The 24,343-nt window shown below is 39.0% G+C and overlaps 1 protein-coding gene across 2 annotated transcripts in view; it reads left to right on the top strand.

Moving 5' to 3' along the window:
- Positions 1-24,343, top strand: part of PARD3B (par-3 family cell polarity regulator beta) — a 1,075,922-nt gene that overhangs the window by 563,512 nt on the left and 488,067 nt on the right. For both annotated transcript variants that reach the window (XM_066346722.1, XM_066346721.1), the window contains exons 6-10: positions 6,763-6,849; positions 13,043-13,168; positions 15,361-15,719; positions 18,070-18,209; positions 19,320-19,448. In XM_066346722.1, coding sequence (XP_066202819.1) covers positions 6,763-6,849; positions 13,043-13,168; positions 15,361-15,719; positions 18,070-18,209; positions 19,320-19,448 — 841 coding nt within the window. The remainder of the gene's footprint in view (positions 1-6,762; positions 6,850-13,042; positions 13,169-15,360; positions 15,720-18,069; positions 18,210-19,319; positions 19,449-24,343) is intronic.

The raw sequence follows: 24,343 nt of genomic DNA on the forward strand, positions 1-24,343 counted from the left end.
CCAACAACTAATACATGTCTTAGAAGATAATAGCAGCATATTTGTGGACTGGATGACTGAATGGATAAAATACATTGCTCCAGAAATCATAAACATAACTATTAACTGCTTTCCCGTTATTAACACAAACATCTTTATTTGAAGAAAAATAACACTCGAAGGATAGTCTCCAAATAGTCTTACAATATCTGTCTCTGAGGAAGCACCACTCAATTTATTTTGATCTTAAGAAGACAATGAAGAAGCAGTTTCTAGTGGGGGGAGGGTCTTATATGTAAAATTATACTTGAGCTGCTTTTTAAATAGCAAATGATGGGTGCAGAAGATCTTCGCCTCACCCCTAATTTTTACCTCACTCCCAACCTGACCTTATTTCTTGACACTTCCCCGAATTCGCCTCCGCCAGACTTGCCTCTTTTTTCCAGGCTTAATACTGCTCTCATGTTTTATCCCAGCTTCCCCCTTGCCTCTAGTATCCAATCATTTGTCAAATTATTGGCTGAGTCCATCTTGAGCCTTTCCTGTAATCATTGTGCAAGCCTTCTTGCCTGTTAGATAGATTATCGCAATAATTGACTAATTCCTGTCTCCCGTACCAATCTCCCCCTTGTCCTTCCGTTTTCTAATTGATCACACATATCACTGCCAGGTATATATTTCTAAACCACAGCATTTATCACACAGCTTCTTAGTGCTAAAAACCTTTACTGACTCCATTTTCTACAACATTAAGTGGAAATTTTTCAGCATAAAATTTGACATATCACTCTGAGATTTGATCTCAAACTAATGGTTCGACCTTATCTCCTACCTACCACAGTCAGTCTATCAATCTCTCTTTCTCTCCTACTCCCTCTTCTTTCTTTCTCTTTTCCTCATTCTCCCGATCTTCTGCGCCCTTTCTCCCCCCATCTTCAGTTTGTGTGCCCAGAGCCTCCTGGTTCACAGTCTGAGTGCAGACTGTTTTCTCACTGCGCATGCCCTCTCTGCCCCCTCACCTACCTCTTTTGACTGAAGATCTCTTGGCCCTTCTCAGTTCCATCTCACATGCATCCTGCTTCCAGACGGTTGTCCTGATTCCATCTTGTCTTCCTTGTCCTGTGCCCTCTTCCTCTAAACCTCATCAGAAAATGCCTCTGCTCTGAAACACATCTCATAAGGGTTTAAAACATCTGCGCTGGAATTCAATAAATTCCAGTTTGAGTCCTGACTCTTCCTTATATGAACAGTGTGATGTTAGTCAAATTATTTAATCTCTCTAAGCATCAGTTGATTTATCTATAAAATGGAAGTGAGATAAGCATTTATACAGTTGATCCAAGTACATGTTGTAATACCCAGAATGCAATTAACACATGGCTTCCCCAATAATAGTTTACTTTCACTGAGAGATACTACTGTTACTGCTACTTCTCTTTTATTGCTTTGTATTATTTTTTATTATCTGTCTTAACCTGCCTCTTAGATGACGAACTTCTCAGGCCCTTTGTCTTTTCCTTGCAGAACTTCTGCATTGAAACTGTTTCATTAACATTAGCTGAGTTTAAGTGAATGAAGCGAATCCCACCATCATCAACAACAAATTCTTTGTTAGATTTTTACTCAGTGATTTGCATTAACAAAACATTTACCATCAGGTAGACTTCATGTCATATGCAAACTCCTCTTGGATGTTTATCTCTGGGGTCCATCGCTCACCCCATTGTATATGACAGATGTGTGCATCAGTCCCTGAAGAATGCAAACTGCTACCTTCTACCCATTTATCACAACTCTTCATCTTCCCTCTCACTGTCAGCAGTCTAATCCTGAAGAAATATTCCTCAGTCCTAAGGTAGTTAAAGATTGTTTTTAGTCTTACTGAAGAAATCAGTTGATAAAAATTGTAAAGCCTAAAACAGATTATTCTCTTTTAATCCATAAGCTTATTTACTCCCTCAGAAAGTTCTGATAACCATACTAATAGCTGATAGTTACTGAACCACTTGTACATACCAGATACTGACATACGATGTATGTATATTAGCATCTCTATTTTTTTTCTTTAAAACCAACAACTCTATTAGGGATTTATCTTAATTTCCTCATTGTACAAATAAGGAAGCAGATGCTTTTGGCCTTAGTTGAAATGATTTTCTCAGACACCTGTCTCAACGTCACCACTAGGACATACTTCCTCTCTAATTTCATAAATGACTCCTGATTTCCTTCTGAAACACTGCCCCCACCCCTCCCTAGCTCCGTCCTGTCTCCTCCCTACCCTAAACGAGCGACCTGTCACTGAGTGAAATCATCAGTGTTAAAAACACTGTCCATTTGGTACAGTGCCCACACACAGTAATGACTCAGTAGATGTTCGATGCAGTTTTAATCAGAATCTGTAATTCACGTGTTGCAGGAAATTTGGTAAAGCAAAAATCCAGGCAGCCACTATGAGCAACAACAGATTTTGGGAGTATTTTTAACCAGATGGTGTTATAAAATTTTTTTTAAATGTTTGAAACAGATTAATTTTCCAGTGAAGGAATGAGTCATTTTAGAGTTCTAGAATGTAGTGAATGAATTGGATGTTTACCTTCTGAAAAATACACACCGACCTATTTTGTACTGAGTTCCTAACAGATGTGAGCCCCTGGAGGTAGAGATAACTAACTGCCAACGCTTTCCCTGAGATTTGATGAACAGAAGAGCCTCATGGCCCTCAGTGGTTTTTCTCATATGTAAAAATATGCAAACATATTAAAACTTTTTCTTAATTGTAAAACAGACCAAAAAACAAAACAGAAAAAACGCTGTCCATTTGCTCAGGTGCAGAAATTAGACCTACATTCATCTCAGCTCCTTTTGTATTCTCTCTCTCAGGAGTCATGTCTCCCTTCTGGGTGGAAGCAAGTGCGACACCTTCCATCTGGTTCTTGAAGAGTAGCCATTCAGGACAGGATCCTTTTATAACACTGAGATTCTGTCCCTTCTCTCATCATTTTGTCTGAAACTCTTAGATAGGTAGCAGCTGGTTCCACTGATTATTGAAATCGGTTTTGTCAGTTGGATCTTAGACTGTTTAACTTGCTTAATACTATTGGACTTAATGCTTTGTACCTCTCTGTTTTTGTTTTAGTATGACATAAAAAATTATGTAAAGTTACCCATTTTGACCGCAGTGAAATATTTCAACTTTTCTTTATATATATAAGTGAAGTATTTTCCTTTACACCACGGTTCATTTTTTTTTTCCCTATTTTTTTCAAGTATCAGCCAATCCTGCTTACTTTCTACAGCTAGAATATCCTTTTCACCTCATTTTCTACATTTTCCATTCTCAGCACCCCATACATAAATAAATGTGTACATATTCTGCTCACTGGTCCCTGAACTCTGTTCTGTCATTTACTTAAACAAATAGCATTAATAGCATATTTTCACTTTATGAGATACTGTGTCCAGTCCTACTTGCTGTGTTTATCTTCCATGAATGTTGTGTACAGAGAATTTCTTTTTTTTTTTTTAAGGTGAGTAGAGGGGAGATAGGAAGGTGGAATCCTACATGACCCTGACCAGGATCCACCCAGCAATCCCCATCTAGGCCAATGCATGAATACCAAGCTATTTTTAGCACCTAAGGCCAATGCACTCCAACAGAGCTATCCTCAGCACCCAGGGCCATGCTCTCAAACCAGTTGGGCCACTGACTGAAAGAGGGGAAGAGGGAGAGAAGAGAGGGAAGGGGAGAGGGAGGTGGAGAGAAGCAGATGGTTGCTTCTTCTGTGTGCCCTGACTGGGAATTGAACCTGGGACATGCATATGCCATGCCGACACTCTATCCACTGTGCCATAGGCCAGGGCCTATAAAAATTTCTACAAAACTCTATTAAGTATATATAACATTGAGGATATTTTTTTCCTTTTAAAATAAATAAAAATCCTATGGATTGATTTCTGAGGCCTCCTTTTTTAAGATACTTTGCTTTCTATCTTGAAACAAATAATAGGTAACAATTTATAAAGAGCATGGTGAAACATAGTCTATGTAGAACTTAAGTGCCTGCATATTACAATCAACAAAATTAGAAGTTTTATTTTTTTTCCTGGCATAATATTTTCTTGGTAGCAATGAACAGTTTTCATGTATACTTCTAGCCAAAAATTGTGTTGTCATGTATAAAAATAGCATAAAAGTTTATTCTGAAATAATGAAAAAAGAAATCTTATAAAGTAGAAATTAACCTTAAAAAGGCATCCCCCAAAAGCTTTCGTATTTGAAACGAGATTGATTACTTTCACAGATTATATTTTTAAGTGATGTAAAAAAAAAAAAACCAGTTGGCCCTGGCCGGTTGGCTCAGCGGTAGAGCGTCGGCCTGGCGTGCGGGGGACCCGGGTTCGATTCCCGGCCAGGGCACATAGGAGAAGCACCCATTTGCTTCTCCACCCCCACCCCCCCTCCTTCCTCTCTGTCTCTCTCTTCCCCTCCCGCAGCCAAGGCTCCATTGGAGCAAAGGATGGCCCGGGCGCTGGGGATGGCTCCTTGGCCTCTGCCCCAGGCGCTAGAGTGGCTCTGGTCGCGGCAGAGTGATGCCCCGGAGGGGCAGAGCATCGCCCCCTGGTGGGCAGAGCCTCGCCCCTGGTGGGCGTGCCGAGTGGATCCCGGTCGGGCGCATGCGGGAGTCTGTCTGACTGTTTCTCCCCGTTTCCAGCTTCAGAAAAATACAAAAAAAACCCAACAAACAAAAAAAAAAAAACCAGTTGATAATTACTAAAAAGTAGATATTCATATGATACACAAAACTTAAGTTTATACAAGGGGTTTTGAATGGGGTAGAGAAATATTTGCAAAATAGAAAAAAAAAAAGGTATCCATAAAGCCATCTAAAACTTCTAAAGCTGAAATCAGGAAGTCTATACTAGACTAAACACATTCCTAACCTTTTATCTATTACATATGAGTGCTGTCTTTCAGCATGTGGATATTTAATACGTTTATTAGGAAAGATAAGTGTTATGCTCTAAGCACAAAACTATAAAAATACATCATAAAGGTAGCGATAATAAAGTTTCAATGGTTAAACCAGATTTTAGTCTCTGTTTTTAAACACCTTCAAAACAGTACCGTAACCCTAGAATGTGAATGTTTTGGCTTTAGTCTTCCTCAAATACCTTCAAATGCACTATATATCTGCTATTATAGATAAATGATTGCTTTGTGGTCCATTAAAAGCTACATAATATTCTCTGCCCACCAACAATTTATATTCATGACTTATAATGCATACTTTTATATAGTATTTCATATACATATATTCATATAATATCTATATTCTCATAACGAAAGCAGAGAGAAGAATCTATTTTATCCCATGATATTAATACTCTAAGATTTGTTTTGTTTCTAACTTTCATTCAGGTATCTGATATAACCTGCTTGACTGAACAAGTTTTAAATATATCAGCAATATCTGAGCAAAACTCATTTGAAATTTATTACCAGATTTGAAATTCCATCGTATTCCACAAATGTTGGAAACTGACATACCTGACATGCTCTTTTTTGGCAGTTCTTAATGATAATAGGTTTGCAATGAAAACACATTAAAAATAAGTCTAATCCACTGATTAGAATATATTTAATGTATTTATGTTAGATTGCTGATAACCTAGAGAATCCTTCACGCAGAGAGAGTTCATCAGGCATTTTGCTTTCTTAATGCTGTTCTCAACTTTGCAGCAAGGAGCCAAATTTCACCATTTGCAATTTGGAGCAGAAAAGCATTTACAGCAGCTATCGCTCTTAATTTGACATCTAGTTTCAGGTTATTTTCATATAAATAGGGAACAATAGAGACCTGTTTACAGTTCCCATAACTGGAATGTTTGCTTCAACTTCATCATTTTTCTTCGGGCAATTTTATTTTCTCTATCTGGATTAAAGGAACCAATAATTGTTCACGGTTATTATATTTTTCATCTTTATAAAAATGTGTTAGTTCCAAACGTTAGTTCCACTTTTTATTACTCAAAAGCCCCAAATGTCTTATATATTTCAGTCATGCACACTACCCATTAATGCTTCTAGCTCATCCTTTTCTTAATCTGGAGTAGGTTAGGTGGGTCAGGCTTTCTATTTCTTTTTGTAATACATTTTCTCTAGGCTTTACAACTTCTTTTTCTACCTCTAAAAAAAATACAGGAGGTGAAAATTTGGAATTGTTCCATTGAATACAACTGATGCCTTACTGAAAGGCAACTTTAAATTTTGTTTTATACTGCGTTGAACATGCCCATATATATTACCAACTGTAGCTTCACAGTTGTAAAATGTAATTTTGTGCTTTAATAAATACATATTTTATTTCATTTCTCCTGTTTTAGCGAAAAATCATACTTTCTGATTAAGCATAGATACGCTTCGTTCTATGTATTTTATCATCTCTGCAGTGTCGAGTGTGTCTCAATGGGGAGAAATTTTATTTTTGTGTGCATCCTTTTAAATATGTTGATTTATGTAGATTAAATAGGAAGTTATTTTTGTAGGTAGTCATTTCCATTTGTTCCTCTTCTAGGGGAAAAAAATAAGAAATCAGATAGTCTTTGAAACATTTTATTTCTCGAATCTTCTAAACATATCAGTAAATCATGTTCTTCTTTGATTTTATCTTTGCTGTTAAATTTATAGCAGTTGATATAATCCTAAGAGTTTTTAAAATGTGCTTCATCAGTTTTTTTTTTAGCAAAGACTCATTTGTTCTCTGATTTCTTTCTGCCCAGTGATATGACAAGAACAGTGGAGATTTCTGGTGAAGGAGGCCCCTTGGGGATACATGTAGTGCCCTTCTTCTCATCTCTGAGCGGAAGGTAAGATGCTTTTCTTCTATCAGAAGTTTATACAAATGAAAAACTTGACTGGAGCTCATTTTCCCAAACATTGCTCAGAGGAGGATTAAGTGTGTATCTTTGTTATTAATGTGGACACCTCAAGATAATACTTCTGTTGGCCAGTTGTATGTTAGAAACAAAGTCATTTGTTTTTAAGATGCAATGGAAAAGAAAAAGATCAATTTTAGTTTCTGCATTTACAATTCATCACAAAGTACTTTCTTAGAGTATCTTATCAGTAATAGGTAGTAACCAGAATCCTTGGAAAATATTTTACATATTATTAGCTGAATATTGCAATTGAGTATTTTGATATCCTAAAATATACTTCAACAGGTGAGTAGAGTAATTCCAAACTGATACTTCCTGATATTTCTTAAGTATATAGATTTTAGAATAATAAATAGTATATATAATGCTATAAGTGTCTATGTTAGAAGCTATATATGTTTTGATGATTTAATTATAGTAGAAAAAGCCATTATACTATACACATTTTTTAAATAAGATATGATCAATTAAAAATAATTAACCATATCTTCTTTAAATTTTATATTGCTAACTTTATACTGGCAAAGGGTAATTTAGACTGTGTCAGCATTTCTTGAAGTTAATATCTACCTAACTGGATACTGATGGAAATTAAGTGTGTGAATGAGAGCTAGTATTAATACTACCATAACCACCATACAAAACTAGTATTAGATATCATGTAATTTTTCAACAAGATAACTGCCTTTAGCACTAAATTTATATTGACAAGGACTATCAGAAACTTTAAAAAAATCAGTATCTCATATGACATGATTTTAATTAGTTTGCTAAATTTTTTTTTCTTTTTTCTTTTTTGGTATTTTTCTAAAGTGAGAAGCGGGGAGGCAGAGAAAACAGACTCCCACATGCGCCCAACTGGGAACTGCCAGGCAAGCCTACTAGGGGGCAATGCTCTGCCCTCCTGGGACATTGCTTTGTTGTAATCGGAGCCACTGTAGTGCCTGAGGTGAAGGCAATGGAGCCATCCTCAGCGCCCGGGCCAACTTTGCCCCAATGGAGCCTTGACTGCAGGAGGAGAAGAGAGAGATAGAGAGAACAGAGAGAAGGAAGGGTGGAAAAGCAGATGGGTGCTTCTTCTGTGTGCCCTGCTCGGGAATTGAACCTGGGACTTCCACATGCTGGGCCAACACTCTACCAATGAGCAAACCGGCCAGGGCTAAATTTATTTTCTTAAATGCATCATTAGATAGGCAGAACTCCATATTTTAATTTAGGAGACCAGAGACCAGAAATATCAGTTGATTTTCTCAAGGTCATATAAAATCCGTATCTCCTGATTTGCGCTCTCTTCATTGCTCTATTTAAAATAGAAAGTTTCCCAAAGGTTATATAGTATTAATTTACTGGTTCTGAATATTTATTCAGTTCAGTCTGCCATACAGCAGGAAGACCAGATTTAGTCATGATATTTTGGTTGGCATCATTTTCAGCAGGTAGCCATCTGCTACCTGTAATTGCAAAGTCATCACCTTTTTTTTGCAAATAACATCTGATGCCAAGCTGTTGCTGGAATAAATGTTCCCTAAAAAGAAATGAACTGAAAAACTAGTGGCTCTTATTGTCTCATTTCCTGTATGTGTTAATAAGAGTGTTTATAAATGTTATGGGTGAAGGCCCAGGACAAGCTGAGGTTGTTTTTGATAGACAGGGAGAGTATTTACCCAGTTGTCATGAGAAAGTTAATGGCTTTTGGCAGAAGTGTAGTGACAGAGCTTCGTGAAATACCAGAGCGGTTAAATTACCAGACCCTTTAGCTTAATGAAGCTGGAATTGAACACAAGATCATCCCAATTTCCAAAACATGAAGAAATATACAATGTGACAATCACCATACTTCATTTTTAATAGTTTGGAAGACAAGTTTAGCCTATAGACCAGAAATCATCTTCTCTCATATCAAATGAGGAAAACACAGTAGAATTTATTGATTTCCTCTCTTCTCCTTCCTGATTCAGATTTCTAGCATAAGCTTTGTACACTAGTGGAAAGAGTGTTGGACTTGGATTCAGAACAATTGGATTTGAATTTCAATGTTTTTTTAATATACATATATAACATTGAGCAAATACCCCTAAATTTGCCTCTTGTGAATACCTATTTTAACACCAAGGTTATGAGGATTAAATGACATTAAAAATGTAAAAGCTTCTTGTAAAAAAAAACAAAACCCACACCATATGAATGTGTAAATGATCAGTATTATTATTATTTTGGCTAAAAAAGAAAAGCTTAGTTCAACAACGATCTTTTATAAGTTCATGGTCAACCATTCAGTAACTTGGTGAAATAGTTGGATAATTTTTTTTGCTATCCACTAGTATTATAGAAAGGAAATTTAATTTAAAAACATAAAAAAAATAATATGGAAGTGGAGACATGAGCCAATAAAAGTTAAGAAGTAATGAGTACAGGTTGAAACAGCACACTTAACTCAACCCATGTGTCCAGATGCAACTGCGTCTAGAGCGTGTCAGACAAGTGTCTGACTTCAGAGTGCCATATGGTTTCACTGTGTGAGTGGGGGTAGGGTGAGATAAGGTCATGGAGGTATACTTAGTTCTTAATTTCCTTCCATTTATTGGTTTGTGTCATTATTTTAAATGAGAATTTACATTTAATTATTTACTAGGACTACTGTAATTGGATTTGCCTCCAATTTTTTTTTTTTCTTTTAGAAAAATAATGCCACACCTGTTGTTGAATTAGAAACCTAATTCATAGTGGCTGCTGTATTAGATAAAGCCTCAGTGGGCTCATTAGATATCACAGCACAAAGTGCTAAATGTATGGAGGGCCGTGGGCTTGCACAGTAAAATCAAAACAAACGTATAAAAAACTAAGTTCTGGCAGGTAAAATGCAACTTAATTTCACCACACACACACATTAGCATGGTTTTTGTTTTACAATTAAAAGTACGGGAATCTAATTTTCAGTAAATAAAAACAGTATAACTTAGTTTCAGAGTAAGGACAGCTAAATGTAAGAGAGAAGAGGGAGGGATGGATAAAGAGTGCTACAACGTTTAGATTGAAATGCTAAGCTCGGAGAGCGGCCCAGGCCACGTGATACAGTGGGAAAATTGAAGGGGGCAAGGGATTGGGTGGGTTAGTACCTAAATGATTATCAGAAGACCAAGACGCAGTGGTCACCCCTTTTATTATATGGGGCCTCCTCCATCACTGCTTACTAATGCAAATTAACTGGTTCATTTCAGCTTATAACTCCTCAATAGCATGCATCTTTAAATCCTGAGGGTCTTGGTCTCAAATGAGACAGCGACTGAAGCCCACCAGTTTGAGGCAAAGAGCATAATGAGCGGCTCTTCTCTGAGCCTTCCCGTACTGATCTCGATGAAACCAGGCAGGAGGGAGTTCGTTCTGTCTATGGAATAGAGGAGGCAAGAGTGTTTTGCCAGGGACCAAACTAACAAAGTCAGTCAGCTTTACATTTTACCAAAATTACCTCCGACACATGGTTTTTAGAGTTGGGCTTATTCTGTCAATAAATTTTTCATGGAAAGTTAGGTTATTTAGATCAGTGAGGTTCACATAGCATACTCCAGCTGTAATATGCCAGCTAAATTGCAACCCAGTGGCCTGAAAGAATTAATTCATCTCCCAAAATGTGAAATTAAATCCTAGGGAGTACCATTACATGACTGATGATGTACTGAATTAAATTAAAGGAAGACTTGAATGCTTGCTAAAAAAAAAATATCGCTTACACAAACTAGTTTATAACCATATGTGAGTCTCCTAATGGATCATGTTATTGCGAGTCCACCATAACAAAAATCCAAAATGCGAACTATTAGGGAGTTGTTTAATTTAGGAAAGAAACACTACTTTGTTCTGTTGCTTTTCTTTTTTATTTTTGCATGTCAAATAGTTCAATATTATGTTAGGAGATTAAGGTAGGATTGGTGTGTTAAAAAATATTTATTTGAATCTTAGATCCTTTATCAAACAGCAGCTTTGGCCCCTTTCCTCTTCCTCCCAGAATGAGATTAATTTACTACCCTACAAGAACTAGGAAATGAAGCGTTAACACCTTACCACACAGAGGTCCCGTGACCCCCGAGCCTTCCTTGCAGTGGGCAGTGTGACTGCTGTTCTCTCTCTTGCATCTGCAATCTGTATTCATTTAACATTTTTGAAGTAGAGATCTAAGTATCACCGCGTGTGCCTCTCCTTTGGCCATGTGGAGATGACATGAGCTCATTAAGCAAACTGTGGCCCGGAGGCAGAAGCCCCGCTTTGCAGCTATTCCAAACAGGAAGATGGTTTCTCTCCTCCGCTGTTATTAGCGAAGGCCCTTTTTCCATGACTGACTCTATTATTCACGCGTAAAACATGGCTCGTATTGAATGTAGATTTGAGATGTAATGCCAAGGGACTATGTGATAGCATACGAGGCCCCTATACGAAGGAGAATGACAAAGAAAATCAAGAGGACAAGGGAAGAGTGTCTCCTCACTCAGCAAATTCCTCTTGGAGAAGACACCTTTCTTTGTCACTCCAGGACACAGCTAGGACCCTGACATGCCACGAGGAGAAGGGAAATCCCTCAAATGAGAAATAGCTAAAATATACACATTTAATATCTTTTAGTTTTCAGTCTAGATTCTACTGATACATGACAGATTTACACAACACACACACACACACATATACATATTGCATATATACACATAAATTTTAATTGCTTATTTTTATTGCTTTACTTTTCTTTCTCCTTTTCTTCCTTTCCAATCCATCCCTTCCTGACTTGAAGCCACAACAACCACAAAGCACCAGGACCCTCCAGTTCTCCTCTTTGAATGCGCACCCTTTCTGGTTGAAATTTCCGGCTCCACTTCCCAAAGCCTGCCTCATCCTGCCACTACCTTGCCCAGAAGCAGCGGAGGAGGTGCGCCACTCCCGTGTTACTAGATGAAGGCCATCCACAGAGGATCGGGGCCCCTCCACATCACACTGGCCTCCCCAACCACAGTCAGCTCCCCACACTGCTCCTTGTGCAAGCCCAGCTTACACAGACTCACAGGGTCCATCGCTTTATAGAGTCTCTCTCCCCTCCTAGCAAATCCTACTCATTGTTCCGATCCAGTTGCCTCCCACTTTCTCCCCATAGCCCTCCATGAAGAATCTAGGCTTCTTGATGTGTCTAGGTGTTTTAATTTAGTCTAAGCCTGTACTGATGAATTGTCCTGGTTCTACAACCTTGTCTCATACTCCTCCTTCCTGAACACATAGAAAACAATCAGCACATACTTGATTTAGCAGCACTAACCAAAGAGACCAAACTTCCTACTAAATCACGCAATAACATCTGTTTATTTCTTAAAAGGTTAAATTATTGGAATAAGTAGTCAGACTACAAAGCAATTACAGTGAATAACTAATTCTCTGCTATTACTAAATATCAGTTTGCACCCTTGGCACTACCTCTACTTATTTCTGTCAGCTGTGATGCCTTCTCCAAACCACGAGTCCTCTGTGTCCTCAACCGTACTGAGCTACATGAACCTTTTCTAAGCCCAGTGCAAGCATTAGAAATGGGATCATAGAAGAGACTGGCAGAACATCAGCCCCAGATGGGGGTTGCCAGGTGGATCCCTGTAGGGGCGTATACAAGAATCTGTCTCTGTATCTCTCCATATCTCCCCTCCTCTGGGGAGGGGAGGGGAGGGGAGGGAAGGGAAGGGAAGGGAAGGGGAGGGGAGGGGAGGGGAGGGGAGGGGAGGGAAGGGAAGGGAAGGGAAGGGAAGGGAAGGGAAGGGAAGGGAAGGGAAGGGAAGGGAAGGGAAGGGAAGGGAAGGGAAAGAAAGGGAAGGGAAAGGAAGGGAAAGAAAAGAGAAAAGAAAAGGGATCAAAGATTAATGTACTGGGTAGGTGTTTATGTATATTTATCTTGAAAGTGGCATTTTTCTCTTTGAGTGAGTGGTGGTTTTTGCCTTTCTTTTAACTGAGGATTTAAATAACAAGCAGTTGCCTGAATATAAAGCATATTTTCTCTCATAAATAGGAATCAATATTTATTTCTGAGTAGTTGCAAGTGGGGGAATAACCAGCATATTATTCTTCAGTAATGCTGTCTCAACCTAAATTTTGCATTTAGGATTCTAGGTCTCTTCATCCGCGGCATTGAAGAAAACAGCAGGTCCAAGCGGGAAGGACTATTTCATGAAAATGAATGTATTGTAAAAATCAACAATGTAGACCTCGTAGACAAAACCTTTGTTCAGTAAGCATTTTTCTTTGTTTTATTTACTTTATTGTTCCCTAGAATGTTTATAATCATTACTGAGCTCATTATGATCAAAATTCTAGGTAGAATTTCTGACAGTTCCCTTTGAATGACCCCAGAACACCCATTTTCCAATACATCTTGTGTTTAGCATACTCAGATACTCAAAGGTGGCCTGCCTATGTCACTGACAGCACCAGGAATGGTAAACTTCAGAATAAAGCAAGCCTGCAGGCCTGGCTGTCTTTCTGGGGCATCGATGGATGGGTTTGTTTTTCTTGGGATATGGGTCAGTTAGACTGGTATTTAATGACTCTTTTCACAGACTGTTAGTTCAGCTTATTAATTAACTTACTTGGTGTCAGCCATCTTCCTTCAATTAAGTATCTGTAAGAGATGTCTGTGGGACTCACTAAATAATAGAAACAAAGGGAAATAATTAAAATACGCTCCCTCAAGAAATCATTTCTCTCTGTGTGGAAGTGTTGTGGGAATAGGTTTGTTGACTTAAGAATTAGAGTATGTAGCTATCTGCATATATTTTTTAAATGTGTGTTGGTATTACAGTGGGATCCTGGAGCGAGAAAATATGTGTGAATATTTCTTAGTAAATAATCACCACTTCTTGTTTCTGACCAAAGCAGCTCATAATATAGCTTCTCTATGGCCATTAGTTGTCAATGTAGTGTGTGGGGGCAGCGGAGGGGTTGTGTGTTGTGGAGCAGTGGGCACTGGCTGCTTAATTGTGAAAGAAAATGAAGCCTACTAGTCTATTTCTGAAAATACTGAATAAATAGATAAGCTTGTAGTCATTATTAATAATGATATTCTTTATATGCCACGGTGCCTTTACAAGGACTTGATAAACGTGTAAGGCAGACAGTATTGTCCCTATTTTATAAGGCAGAAATTGAGGCTCATAAAAATTCAGTATAGAGTTTGTCAAGAGTAGAAACTGACTCCTGGTCAGGGAACTGACCGGAGGAGTTGTGTTGTAATCTGAAGTCTTCTCCCTGGTCCACGAACTGTGTGGGCAAGGAAGCACTTCGGTAAGAGCTAGGGGGGCGTGGGTTCCATTTGGAATTCTGATTAATTACTATGTGGTGTGGCTGTGAGTAACAGAGACAGGAAGTAAAAGTAGCTCGAACAAGATTAAAATGTATTTTTTCTAAGGACAGAAAGTGTGGAGGTGGCAGTCCAGAGCCGGAGAGGCAGTACCACCGTTAGCAGGGTATTGGCACCCGCCATTGTTCCGCTTTGCTGTTCCTTTTGCATGGCTGCCACCTTTACCTCGTGTCCTGGTCACAAGGCGGCTGCTGGAACTCCCTCCATCACTTCTGAGTGTCAAGAAATAGGAAACAAAAACTGGAGGACAAAAAAGTTTCTGCCTCCCAGACAATCCAGCTTTTCTCCCTCCTTTCACATGCGTCTCGTTGGCGAGAAAGGCTGGGAAAGGCCTCTTTACCTCTTCATAAGGCAAAAGGAAGAGGAGAGAGAAAGGAATAGGGAATTTGAGGGAAAACACAAAGTGCCAAGACAAAAAAGTAAAAAACAGAGGTAGTCTGTAATAGATAACCAGAATAACCGGGAGGGTGCTCGTGGGATTAACAACCCGCCATGACTTCCGGCCCTGCCAACATACCTCGCAAATATCTCTGTGAGGAGATATATGTGTTAAAACTGAACTCTGGGGACACAACTCATGTTAGAGAAGACCTGTACTTTAGAATGAAGTCCCAAAGGAAATTAACTGAAAAGCTGACCAATACACAAAATGATTTTTTTTTTTCCATCTAAAATTGAAGCTCGTTTCTTATATTTACTTCAGTAATCAATCGGGATACATATAGAAATACTTAAAAGCTGTGGTTTGTTTAACAAGTTACTTCATCTCTCAGAGCCACATATTGTTTTTCATTTTTGCAAAATGAGAGCTAACTTTACTAATCTAAGATGGTTGTTAAGAAGATTGAGAGACTGGTGCATGTGTAGCCTAGTGCAGGACACCTCCCGGGCAGCACCTCAGTGGTCCCCAGTATTCAGCTGGCCAAGTCAAGCTGGTCGTAGCAGTGACTGTATCTCCTCTGCCTTCGCTGCTGTGCACCTCCCAGCGCCACAACGCTGGGGTGCTTGAGAAGGTGGCATGCTAGCACGCGGCATCCTCAGACATTTACCAACTCTCTTTCAAGGGCACAGGACGTCTTCCGTCAGGCAATGAGAGCTCCATGCGTGCTCCTCCATGTGCTGCCTCCTCAAAACCGTGAACAGTATGAAAAATCGGTCATTGGACCCCTTAACATCTTTGGTAACAGTGATGGTGTTTTGAGAACAAAGCCACCGCCTTCCGTCCATGGAAAACCGGGAACAAAGACAGTGAATCTCGCAGGAACTAGCAGTCCTGAAGAAGATGCATCAACTTCCCTGCAACAGAGCAAGAGTCCCCGAGTACCAAGAATAGGCAGAAAGCCATCCTCTCCCTCACTCTCCCCTCTCATGGGGTTTGGCAGCAAGAAGAATGCGAAGAAAATTAAGATTGACCTTAAGAAAGGTAATTATTAAATTATGCTTAATAGCATTCTATTATTGTAATGTAAAACTGGTGAAGAGAAATGCATTAAGGCTAATTTCGTTAATTCTCCCTTCATTTAATTGTATCAAAGAATAGGTTTAAGTGTATACGTAGGTAACAAATTTCTTGAAATTGTAGTACTTTCTTATTAATCTTTTCTTCTGGAGAGTGTAGATTATTTGAAACGAGAAAATAACAAAGACATGTTAGGGAATGGAAAGAGTCATTGCAAACTCAATAGAAACAGAGCAATACTGTATCACAACTTAATACTAAATAGACACTAAAATTCAGTTGTCCCAGTTTTGAGCAAGATTAGTGCTTTTTGAAACATGATTTAGGCCAACCTCAAAAAGCACATTGTGTCTGGTTCTCTAAGGTTGTTTTGGAGCAGCAAAAAAAAAATTACTTGTCAGAATGCAAATACCTAATAATTGGTAATTTCACTAATTCAGCATTGCAAATAACTTTTTAAAACATCCATAATTTCATGTATATTATATATGTATAACCTTTTCATCTTTTCAATCTTTCTATTCATTTCAAATGCAGCGCAGTGAGACTAGATTATGTGTGTACATTCATATTTATACCAAATTATCATACACACCCAAGCATTCGTGTATCCCCATGTCTTTGTTTATTTTGTCACTTCCGTTCCCTCGCTGCAGCCTTCTGCAATCCTATGTGATTTTCAAGACTCAATTCAAAAGAAATATCTCATAGATTCTTGTTTGAATTAATAACCAAATAGTTATAGGTTAATTTTAGAAAACTTATTAACATATATCAAAAAGCAAATAACATGTACCTTTAATAGAGATTATTCTGAAACACCCTCTGGTCAAAATTGTATCCACCTATAAGAATTCTATACTAAGAATAAAATGCATTGACATGGAGGCACAACCCTTCCTCCTAAGTGTGCTTAGCAATTAGGCTTTTTATATAAAGGCATAATTTGTGTTTTTTTTATACAAATTATCCTACTATGTATAGATACAGGATTAAGTACTTTAAGGAAAGATGAAACAAAAGCAGAATGTGACCTTAAAAATTCACCAGAAAGCCTTGAATGCAAAAATAAAGAATGTGACAACATAGCTGTACTTTGAGAAGATTAATCTGACAGCAAACAAATATACTGAAGAAGTGACCCAACAACAAAGCCTCAGTAAAGGGTGCATGGCATGTGTCTCGATAGAACATTTATGCCGTGGTAGTAGACTAGATGTAGGAGGGAAGAGAGAGAGGAACTTCAGTTATTGCTGAGGGTTTCAGCCAGAATAGCTTGCACAATGAAGATGCCATTGTTAGAAATTAGAATTGTATGTAGATGAGTATACTTGAAAGGGTCAGGATCTGGATCAGAGAAGGGGTTTGCAGTAAAGTTTGAAAATCTGGTGAGAAGTGTGTGCATGATGATGTCTAGGAAGCTGACACCAGAGAGATTAAGGCCAAACAATGACATTTAGGTGGTTATTTGAGACAGGAGCTAGACAAAGCAGAGAGTCAAGAGGAAAAATTGTTCCAGGACAGATCCTTGGGGAAACCCTTGTTACTGTGGGAGAATGGTGGATAAGAGCAATAATGACAGATATGATCAGAAAGGTAGGATGATAATCAGATAATAAAAACTCTGCTAAGAGGGGAGTTAATTTCAGAAAATGATTGCTGAGGTCAAAACTGGAGAAGGGGAAAAATCAAGAACAGGAGGAATGATTAGATATGCTCACCGGTAGGCCATTGGTAATAGAAGACTGACGAAGCAGTAGATTGAAGTAAGAATTCTGTAGGGTAGAGAAATATGAGCATACTTTTAGATAGAGTGGAAAACAAAACATGTTTACAGAGAAAGCTTGGAGATGCAAGCGAACAGGACAGGAGCCACAAGAGTGATCGACAGCACATTGGGGTGCATCACACAGGAGACACAGCTGGGGGAGAGGGTGACACAAGTTAGTGAGCTGATTGAGAGCAGGGCGCAACTCGTGTCAGAGAGCCTTTCAGTCCTTACGGTTTACTGAGAAACCAGTCTCCCCGGTGTATGGGTAACACGTGGCATTTCTTCTAGGACCTTAAGGAACAGAAATGTTACATGTGTGCATTTGGCCCTAAATTCACTTTGATAGTATCATAGCCTATCAGGAACTACAATCAGTATTTGAAACCAGAACAACTGAAGCATATTTAAAACATTTGCTGGAATGTAAATATTTTACTCCTTTTACATTAGCCTAAATTAGATAGATTTTACTGTGAGATTACATATAAAATTATTCCTGCTTAAAGGTAACCATGCATTTTCCTGGTCTTATCCACTAACTAGGCCCTGAAGGACTTGGCTTCACTGTGGTGACCAGAGACTCTTCCATACATGGTCCTGGTCCCATTTTTGTTAAAAACATTTTACCAAAGGGAGCAGCAATAAAGGATGGCCGCCTGCAATCAGGGGACAGAATTTTAGAGGTAAGAATTAGAATTAATGCCTTCAATAAAATATTTCTTGGTGTTTAAGTATATAAACATATATTAATATTATATTTTAATATCATATATTGAAAGTTATAACTAAAGACAAAATAAGGTCTTTAATTATAAAACTAGTTAATAAGCAGTCTAACTTTGTCAGTCCCCAATAAGGTCAGTGATTTGGGGACAAGCAACACTGAAAACATTTTCCTATCTTCCTTTTCTTCTTTTTACTTCTTAGGGTCCCTGGGGAATTTGGATAAAATCTAACAGTTCCTCTAATTAGGGGTAAGAATTTCAAAGTTACACCCAAGCCCTGGTAACAATTTCTTTAAACTCCTCTCACGAATGGGGCAACCTGTCTGAGGTTGATCTATGTGTATGGAGGAGTATTTGGAATGACCCAGTGCAAGAGGCTCCCCCGCCCCACCCATTTACATTGGTTTGATAACATCATCTCTTTGGCGAAATACATATTGTCAGCTTACCTTTCAAGAGATCCTCTCCACTGAAACAGTCTGGCTCCGCTTAACTTTCCCACGGCACGGAAGCAGCCCCGTGAGTAGGTCCAGCCCAGGACGGAAGATGTGCCGAATAACTCCACGGAGCCGCCATTGAGGAATCCCAATAACCTCTGATTACCTGATGATTATAAATTTCTAAACGTGGAGGATATTGTAGAATGGTAACAAAAGACTCCTATTTGCAGAGGAACTTACCATGGGATAATAGTCCATTTTGGCTTCTTGTATTAAGCAGAAAATGGTGCCTGTTAAGCATTGGAAATACACTTCCTTTCTATTTAAGGAATCATTCTCTGGTGTCTTTCAGCTGATTTTTCTCCTTGTAAGAATGTGAAGTCTTAGGAGAAACTGCTCATATTAATTACTGACTGTCTGAGACTCTGCAGCACGATAATTAATGATGGTTGTTGTGTCACTGTTATTTATAACATGGTTGGTTTGGGCCCTTCTGTTTACCCTTCATTATTTCAGATCTTCACTGGTCATGGGGAGCCCATTTGCTGCTTACTTTCAAAAACCAATTAGGGCAAAAGGAGATGGCAAAGGTTGTCATCTTAGTTGTTTCTGTGATTGTATTCATTAGGTCAATGGCAGGGATGTCACTGGACGAACTCAGGAAGAGCTCGTGGCCATGCTGAGGAGCACCAAGCAGGGGGAGACGGCGTCTCTGGTCATCGCCCGCCCAGAAGGAACTTTTCTGCCCCGAGAGTTGGTATGTTCAGATAGAGCCTAATCCGTTCAGTGAATTCCTAATAGCTGAAAGATGAGTTCCGTGTCACAGGCAACATTTTGTAACAATTTAAATCACACCAAAAGTCTTATGCTTGACTTGGGGTGCCACCATTTTAGAATGTTGATGCCATGAGTTGGATATATGCAAACAGTCCTTCTAGGTTACAAAATTGATGACCCATTTAAGGAAGTAATTTAACAATATTCAACTGACTAAAGTATGCATTGAATATGTGCTATGCAAAACATAATTAGCAAAATGATTGTGGCCCCATTTCTCAGCAGTTTGCAGTCTAAAAGGAAATAAAAATATAAACAAATACTCAAAATGGTGATGGAGATGATGGACGAGGATTGCTCAGTGCTATAGAAGCAGATAAGAAGGGAATTTAACCTATTTTCAGGACTGGGAAAGATATCTTGAGGAAGAGTATTTCAAAAGTCTTATTAAGAATGTTTAATCTTCAAGCAGGTAACTACACATCTAGTAATTTGTTCTAAACTGAGCAGCAGAGAGTTGGAAGAAAGTTCTTGTATATTTTTCCGAAAGTTCTATTTATTGTAGTGATATATTGGGTGCTGCCCAGCCTTTAGGTATTGGTTGGATAAATAACTGGATAGCTCTCTAATGAAATGTAAGTACTTTAAATGGTCTCTGTGAAAAATTGATAATAATGTGAAGAAATTTTCATAGTATATTGTTAAATAAAAGAGTAGGGTATAGGCCCTGGCCGGTTGGCTCAGTGGTAGAGCGTCGGCCTGGCGTGCAGAAGTCCCGGGTTTGATTCCCAGCTAGGACACTCAGGAGAAGCGCCCATCTGCTTCTTCACCCCTTCCCCTCTCCTTCCTTTCTGTCTCTCTCTTCCCCTCCCGCAGCCGAAGCTCCATTGGAGCAAAAGATGGCCCGGGCGCTGGGGATGGCTCCTTGGCCTCTGCCCCAGGCGCTAGAGTGGCTCTGGTCACGACAGAGTGACGCCCCAGATGGGCAGAGCATCGCCCCCTGGTGGTGTGCCGGGTGGATCCTGGTGGGGCACATGCGGGAGTCTGTCTGACTACCTCCCCATTTCCAGCTTCAGAAAAATACAACAACAAAAAAAAAAAAAAAAGAAAAAAAAGAATAGGGTATAAAATTATATGTGCTGTATGATCAAATTATTTTTTAAAACCTTTAAGTAAAGGAACTGAAAGGAGATATAACATGAACAGTTGGGATTATGAGAGAATTTCATTTTCTCATATTTTTCAATGAACACATATTATTTAACTCATTATTGAAGTATTTTGAAAGGCTATAGAATCTTCCAAGGGTTTTTATGGTTAATAACAAAGAGGGATAGATGTGATAAGAGGACTCTTTTATTATATTTTGGTTTTTATTTTATTTCCTTTGAATCTATATAAAAAATGACAAAGGTCCATATGGCTAATATAATAGGCTTCCTGAATTAGATCCTCAAAAAAGAGAGAATTAGTTGAGAAAACTGAGACTGCTTAGCCTGAGAAAGCGAAAGTTAAGGACACATGATAATTGTTATCAGATATGTAAAGAGTTATTGTATGGATTAGAAAGTAGACTTAACCTTTTTCCAGATAGTTTATATCCATTAATTTACTTGTGTAGTAATCTAACAATTTATTGAGCATCTGCTGTGAACTAAATTGGAGTTCTAGGGATACAAAAATGAGACTCATTTTCTGCCGTTCTTGAGCTTGTACCAAAATGAGTAGTTGGAAGTGATAATGTTCCAAGAACTTTCTAACTGTTGGAACTGTCCAAGAAGGTAAGGGGTTGTTTAGAATATTGAAACAGACTTGCCTAACCGTCTGCCTAAGGTGCTCTAAGAAAAAAATTTCCATTTGATAGATGGTAAGACTCAATAGCCTTTAAGATATCTACTCAGAGCCTAATATTCCATTACATGTATTTACATTCATGTTTGAATACACAGCCTTGCTGAATCACCTTTTGTATATTAATGCTAATTATTACTAGCCAAGAAAACCCCTTTCTGGCCCTGGCTGGTTGGCTCAGTGGTAGAGCGTCGGCCTGGCGTGCAGAAGTCCTGGGTTTGATTCCCGGCCAGGGCACACAGGAGAAGTGCCCATCTGCTTCTCTACTCCTCCCCCTCTCCTTCCTCTCTGTCTCTCTCTTCCCCTCCCGCAGCGAGGCTCCGTTGGAGCAAAGATGGCCCAGGTGCTGGGGATGGCTCCTTGGCCTCTGCCCCAGGCGCTAGAGTGGCTCTGGTCGCAACAGAGCGACACCCTGGAGGGGCAGAGCAACGCCACCTGGTGGGCAGAGCATCACCAGAAAACCCCTTTCCTCCTTGTTTATGTAACATGGAGTTTTCATTCAATTATCCCTTCTCTTTGCCCTTATCTTCTACATTTCCCCCTTTGCCCTGTTGTCAAAGAGGGAAAGGAAGACGGGTCAGTAATATAGACCATAAAGAGTGTACTCCCACCTCCTTTCCTCCAACAGACTCTCTATATCCCAGCATTTTGGAAGGCAGAAGCTTGAATTCCAAGTTCATCCCCTCACTGAAGTTCCTTACTTTTCCTAAAAAGAAATGCTGCAGAAACTTGGAGTCTAGATTTTTCTCTAATATCTAGATGGACTTTCCTTTTAAGTCCTTATTTATTCAAACACCTTAGTCTTTTGCTACAAAAATCAAAGGGAAGAGAATAAGAAAAGGAAGCAGCACGTGTATATATAGCAGGAAGCCCTTTCACTTCTTATCTATTTCTTTGGTTACCGGAGATAAAAACTCTTAGAAAGCCCCGATGGGATTAGGTAGTACTTGTCTCAGGGAAAGGAGAACAAGGAAAGAAGTTTTAACTGTGTATTCTGTTGAACTATGGCCATAGAAGAAGTAAAACCCTATATAGAAAGAGAGGTCTCCTCATTGGCCCCTATCCATGCAAAAGACACTAATGACAGAGCTCCACCTGGAAATTCAAACCCTCAGTGCCTCTGTTTCACCATCTAACAGTGCTGTATACCCTTCTGCATATGTTCTCTAGCATTCCCATCTCTGCTGCTCAATCCTTCTTAGAAGTTCTTCCCCTCCCCCAGGTAAGGAGGAAAAGGGTATTAATCTTATTGCAAGTTGAAAATCTGAATACATTTTCAATCAAAGGCAACTACATATGGAATTTAGCAAATGGAACACTAGGCTTTTCAGACTAAAGGGACCTGGATCCCTTGCCGGATAGCTCAGTTGGTGGGAGCGTCCTCTTGAAGCTCACAGGTTACCGGTTTGATCCCCAGTCAAGGCACATGCAGGAATAGATCGATATTCTTGTGTGTGTGTCTCTCTCTCTCTGTCTCTCTCTCTCTCTCTTTCCCCTCCTCCTCTATCTCTAAAATCAATCAATAAAAAAATTTTAAAAAAAACAGGATCTGGAAGAATCTGTGAGTCCAACTATAATTTTGCAGTTGAGAAGACAACCTGCCTGAGGTTCCACAGGGAACAGGAACTAGAATCCTATTACTTAGCACGTAATATCATGTCTGGAGTTCAAGTCCCTGTACTCAACTTCTGTATCCACCACTTCCTGTGTGATCTAGAGCAGGTCACAGTATCATTCTGAGGCGCATCTGCATCCTGAGAGTGTTGTGAAGATTAAAAGAGATAATATATACAGAACTTTTAGCCTAGTTCCTGGCCAATTGTAAGTTGTCAATGCAGGTTGCCTATAATTATTTCTTCTAGTACATGAGCACTTCTGTAGTACTCTAAACATAGTATTCTACTGTAGATTCAATATGGGGTAAATAAATGTATGCAGTTTTGCCTGGGATTACCCACTCTTTCAAACATTGTTTTCTTTTTGATTATTTTAAAATGTATTTTGGTATCCAAAATACTGAATTGCAAACAATTTTTATGACCAACCAAGTCCATAATTCAGGACAGCCTGTATATATTATTTTACTTTCATTTAATAGAATTTAGCAAAATTTGATTTCTGTCCCAGAAAGTGACATCATAGGCTGAGCCCACCAAAGAACATATTAAATTAATTGTACAGTGATGAGATTGAGCGCAAATAAATTATTTGTTCTCATTGTTTTTAGTTTTCTACAAAGTTTGGAGGGCATATGGTTAGTATCCTTTCTCATAGAATTCCCTGGCAAATCGTCTAGACTCTTTAAAAAATATTTGACTTCTAACTATCCAAGTATGTGGAATATTCTTTGAAGCCACAGCAAAGCAAGAGCCTTTGAGGCTAACAAGCACCTAAGTCATGTGGACCCAGAATCTTTGTTTTGGAGAAATACGGAGTAATTCTCTTTCCAGCCCAAATGCCGGCCTGGAGCGCTAAGTAGCATGAACCACACAGCAAGTTTAAAGAGAGGTCATGCTTGGCATGCACAGGAGTATTTCACGGGAATTACTTCATAGTGTGGCGTGCACCGAGCTATTTGAAAGAGCAGAATGAAGAACAGTGTGCTACATGATATACCTTTGTAGTTTTCTTCCAAAAAATACCAAAAAAAAAAACCAAAAAAAAACCCAACAACAAAACCCACGGAAGATGGTATCACTTAGGTCTCGTCTCCCTTATTGTGATTGATGCGCACACTTGACTTTCCATTGAAAATCCAGCAGGATGAAGGAAGGACAGCACTTCCTGCTTTTGTCTTGTTCTATCTCCTTTGAAGACAGCAAACTGTGCTTATTGTTTTTCTGTTCTGAGAAACTGTCCTCTCCCTTTTGTTAAGCCTTGCTATTTCATAAGCTCTTCGCCGCTTTTAACAGCACAGCCCTGCCTGTATTCTGACAGTTAAATCTTCCTTAATTCCTTGCTATCACTAGCTTATTGTAAAGTCTTAACACTTGCAGCCTAGGGAGCATGTGGTCAGCAGTTCTA

The sequence above is a fragment of the Saccopteryx leptura genome, chromosome 7 (assembly GCF_036850995.1).
Source record: "Saccopteryx leptura isolate mSacLep1 chromosome 7, mSacLep1_pri_phased_curated, whole genome shotgun sequence".
NCBI classification, from domain to species: domain Eukaryota; kingdom Metazoa; phylum Chordata; class Mammalia; order Chiroptera; family Emballonuridae; genus Saccopteryx; species Saccopteryx leptura.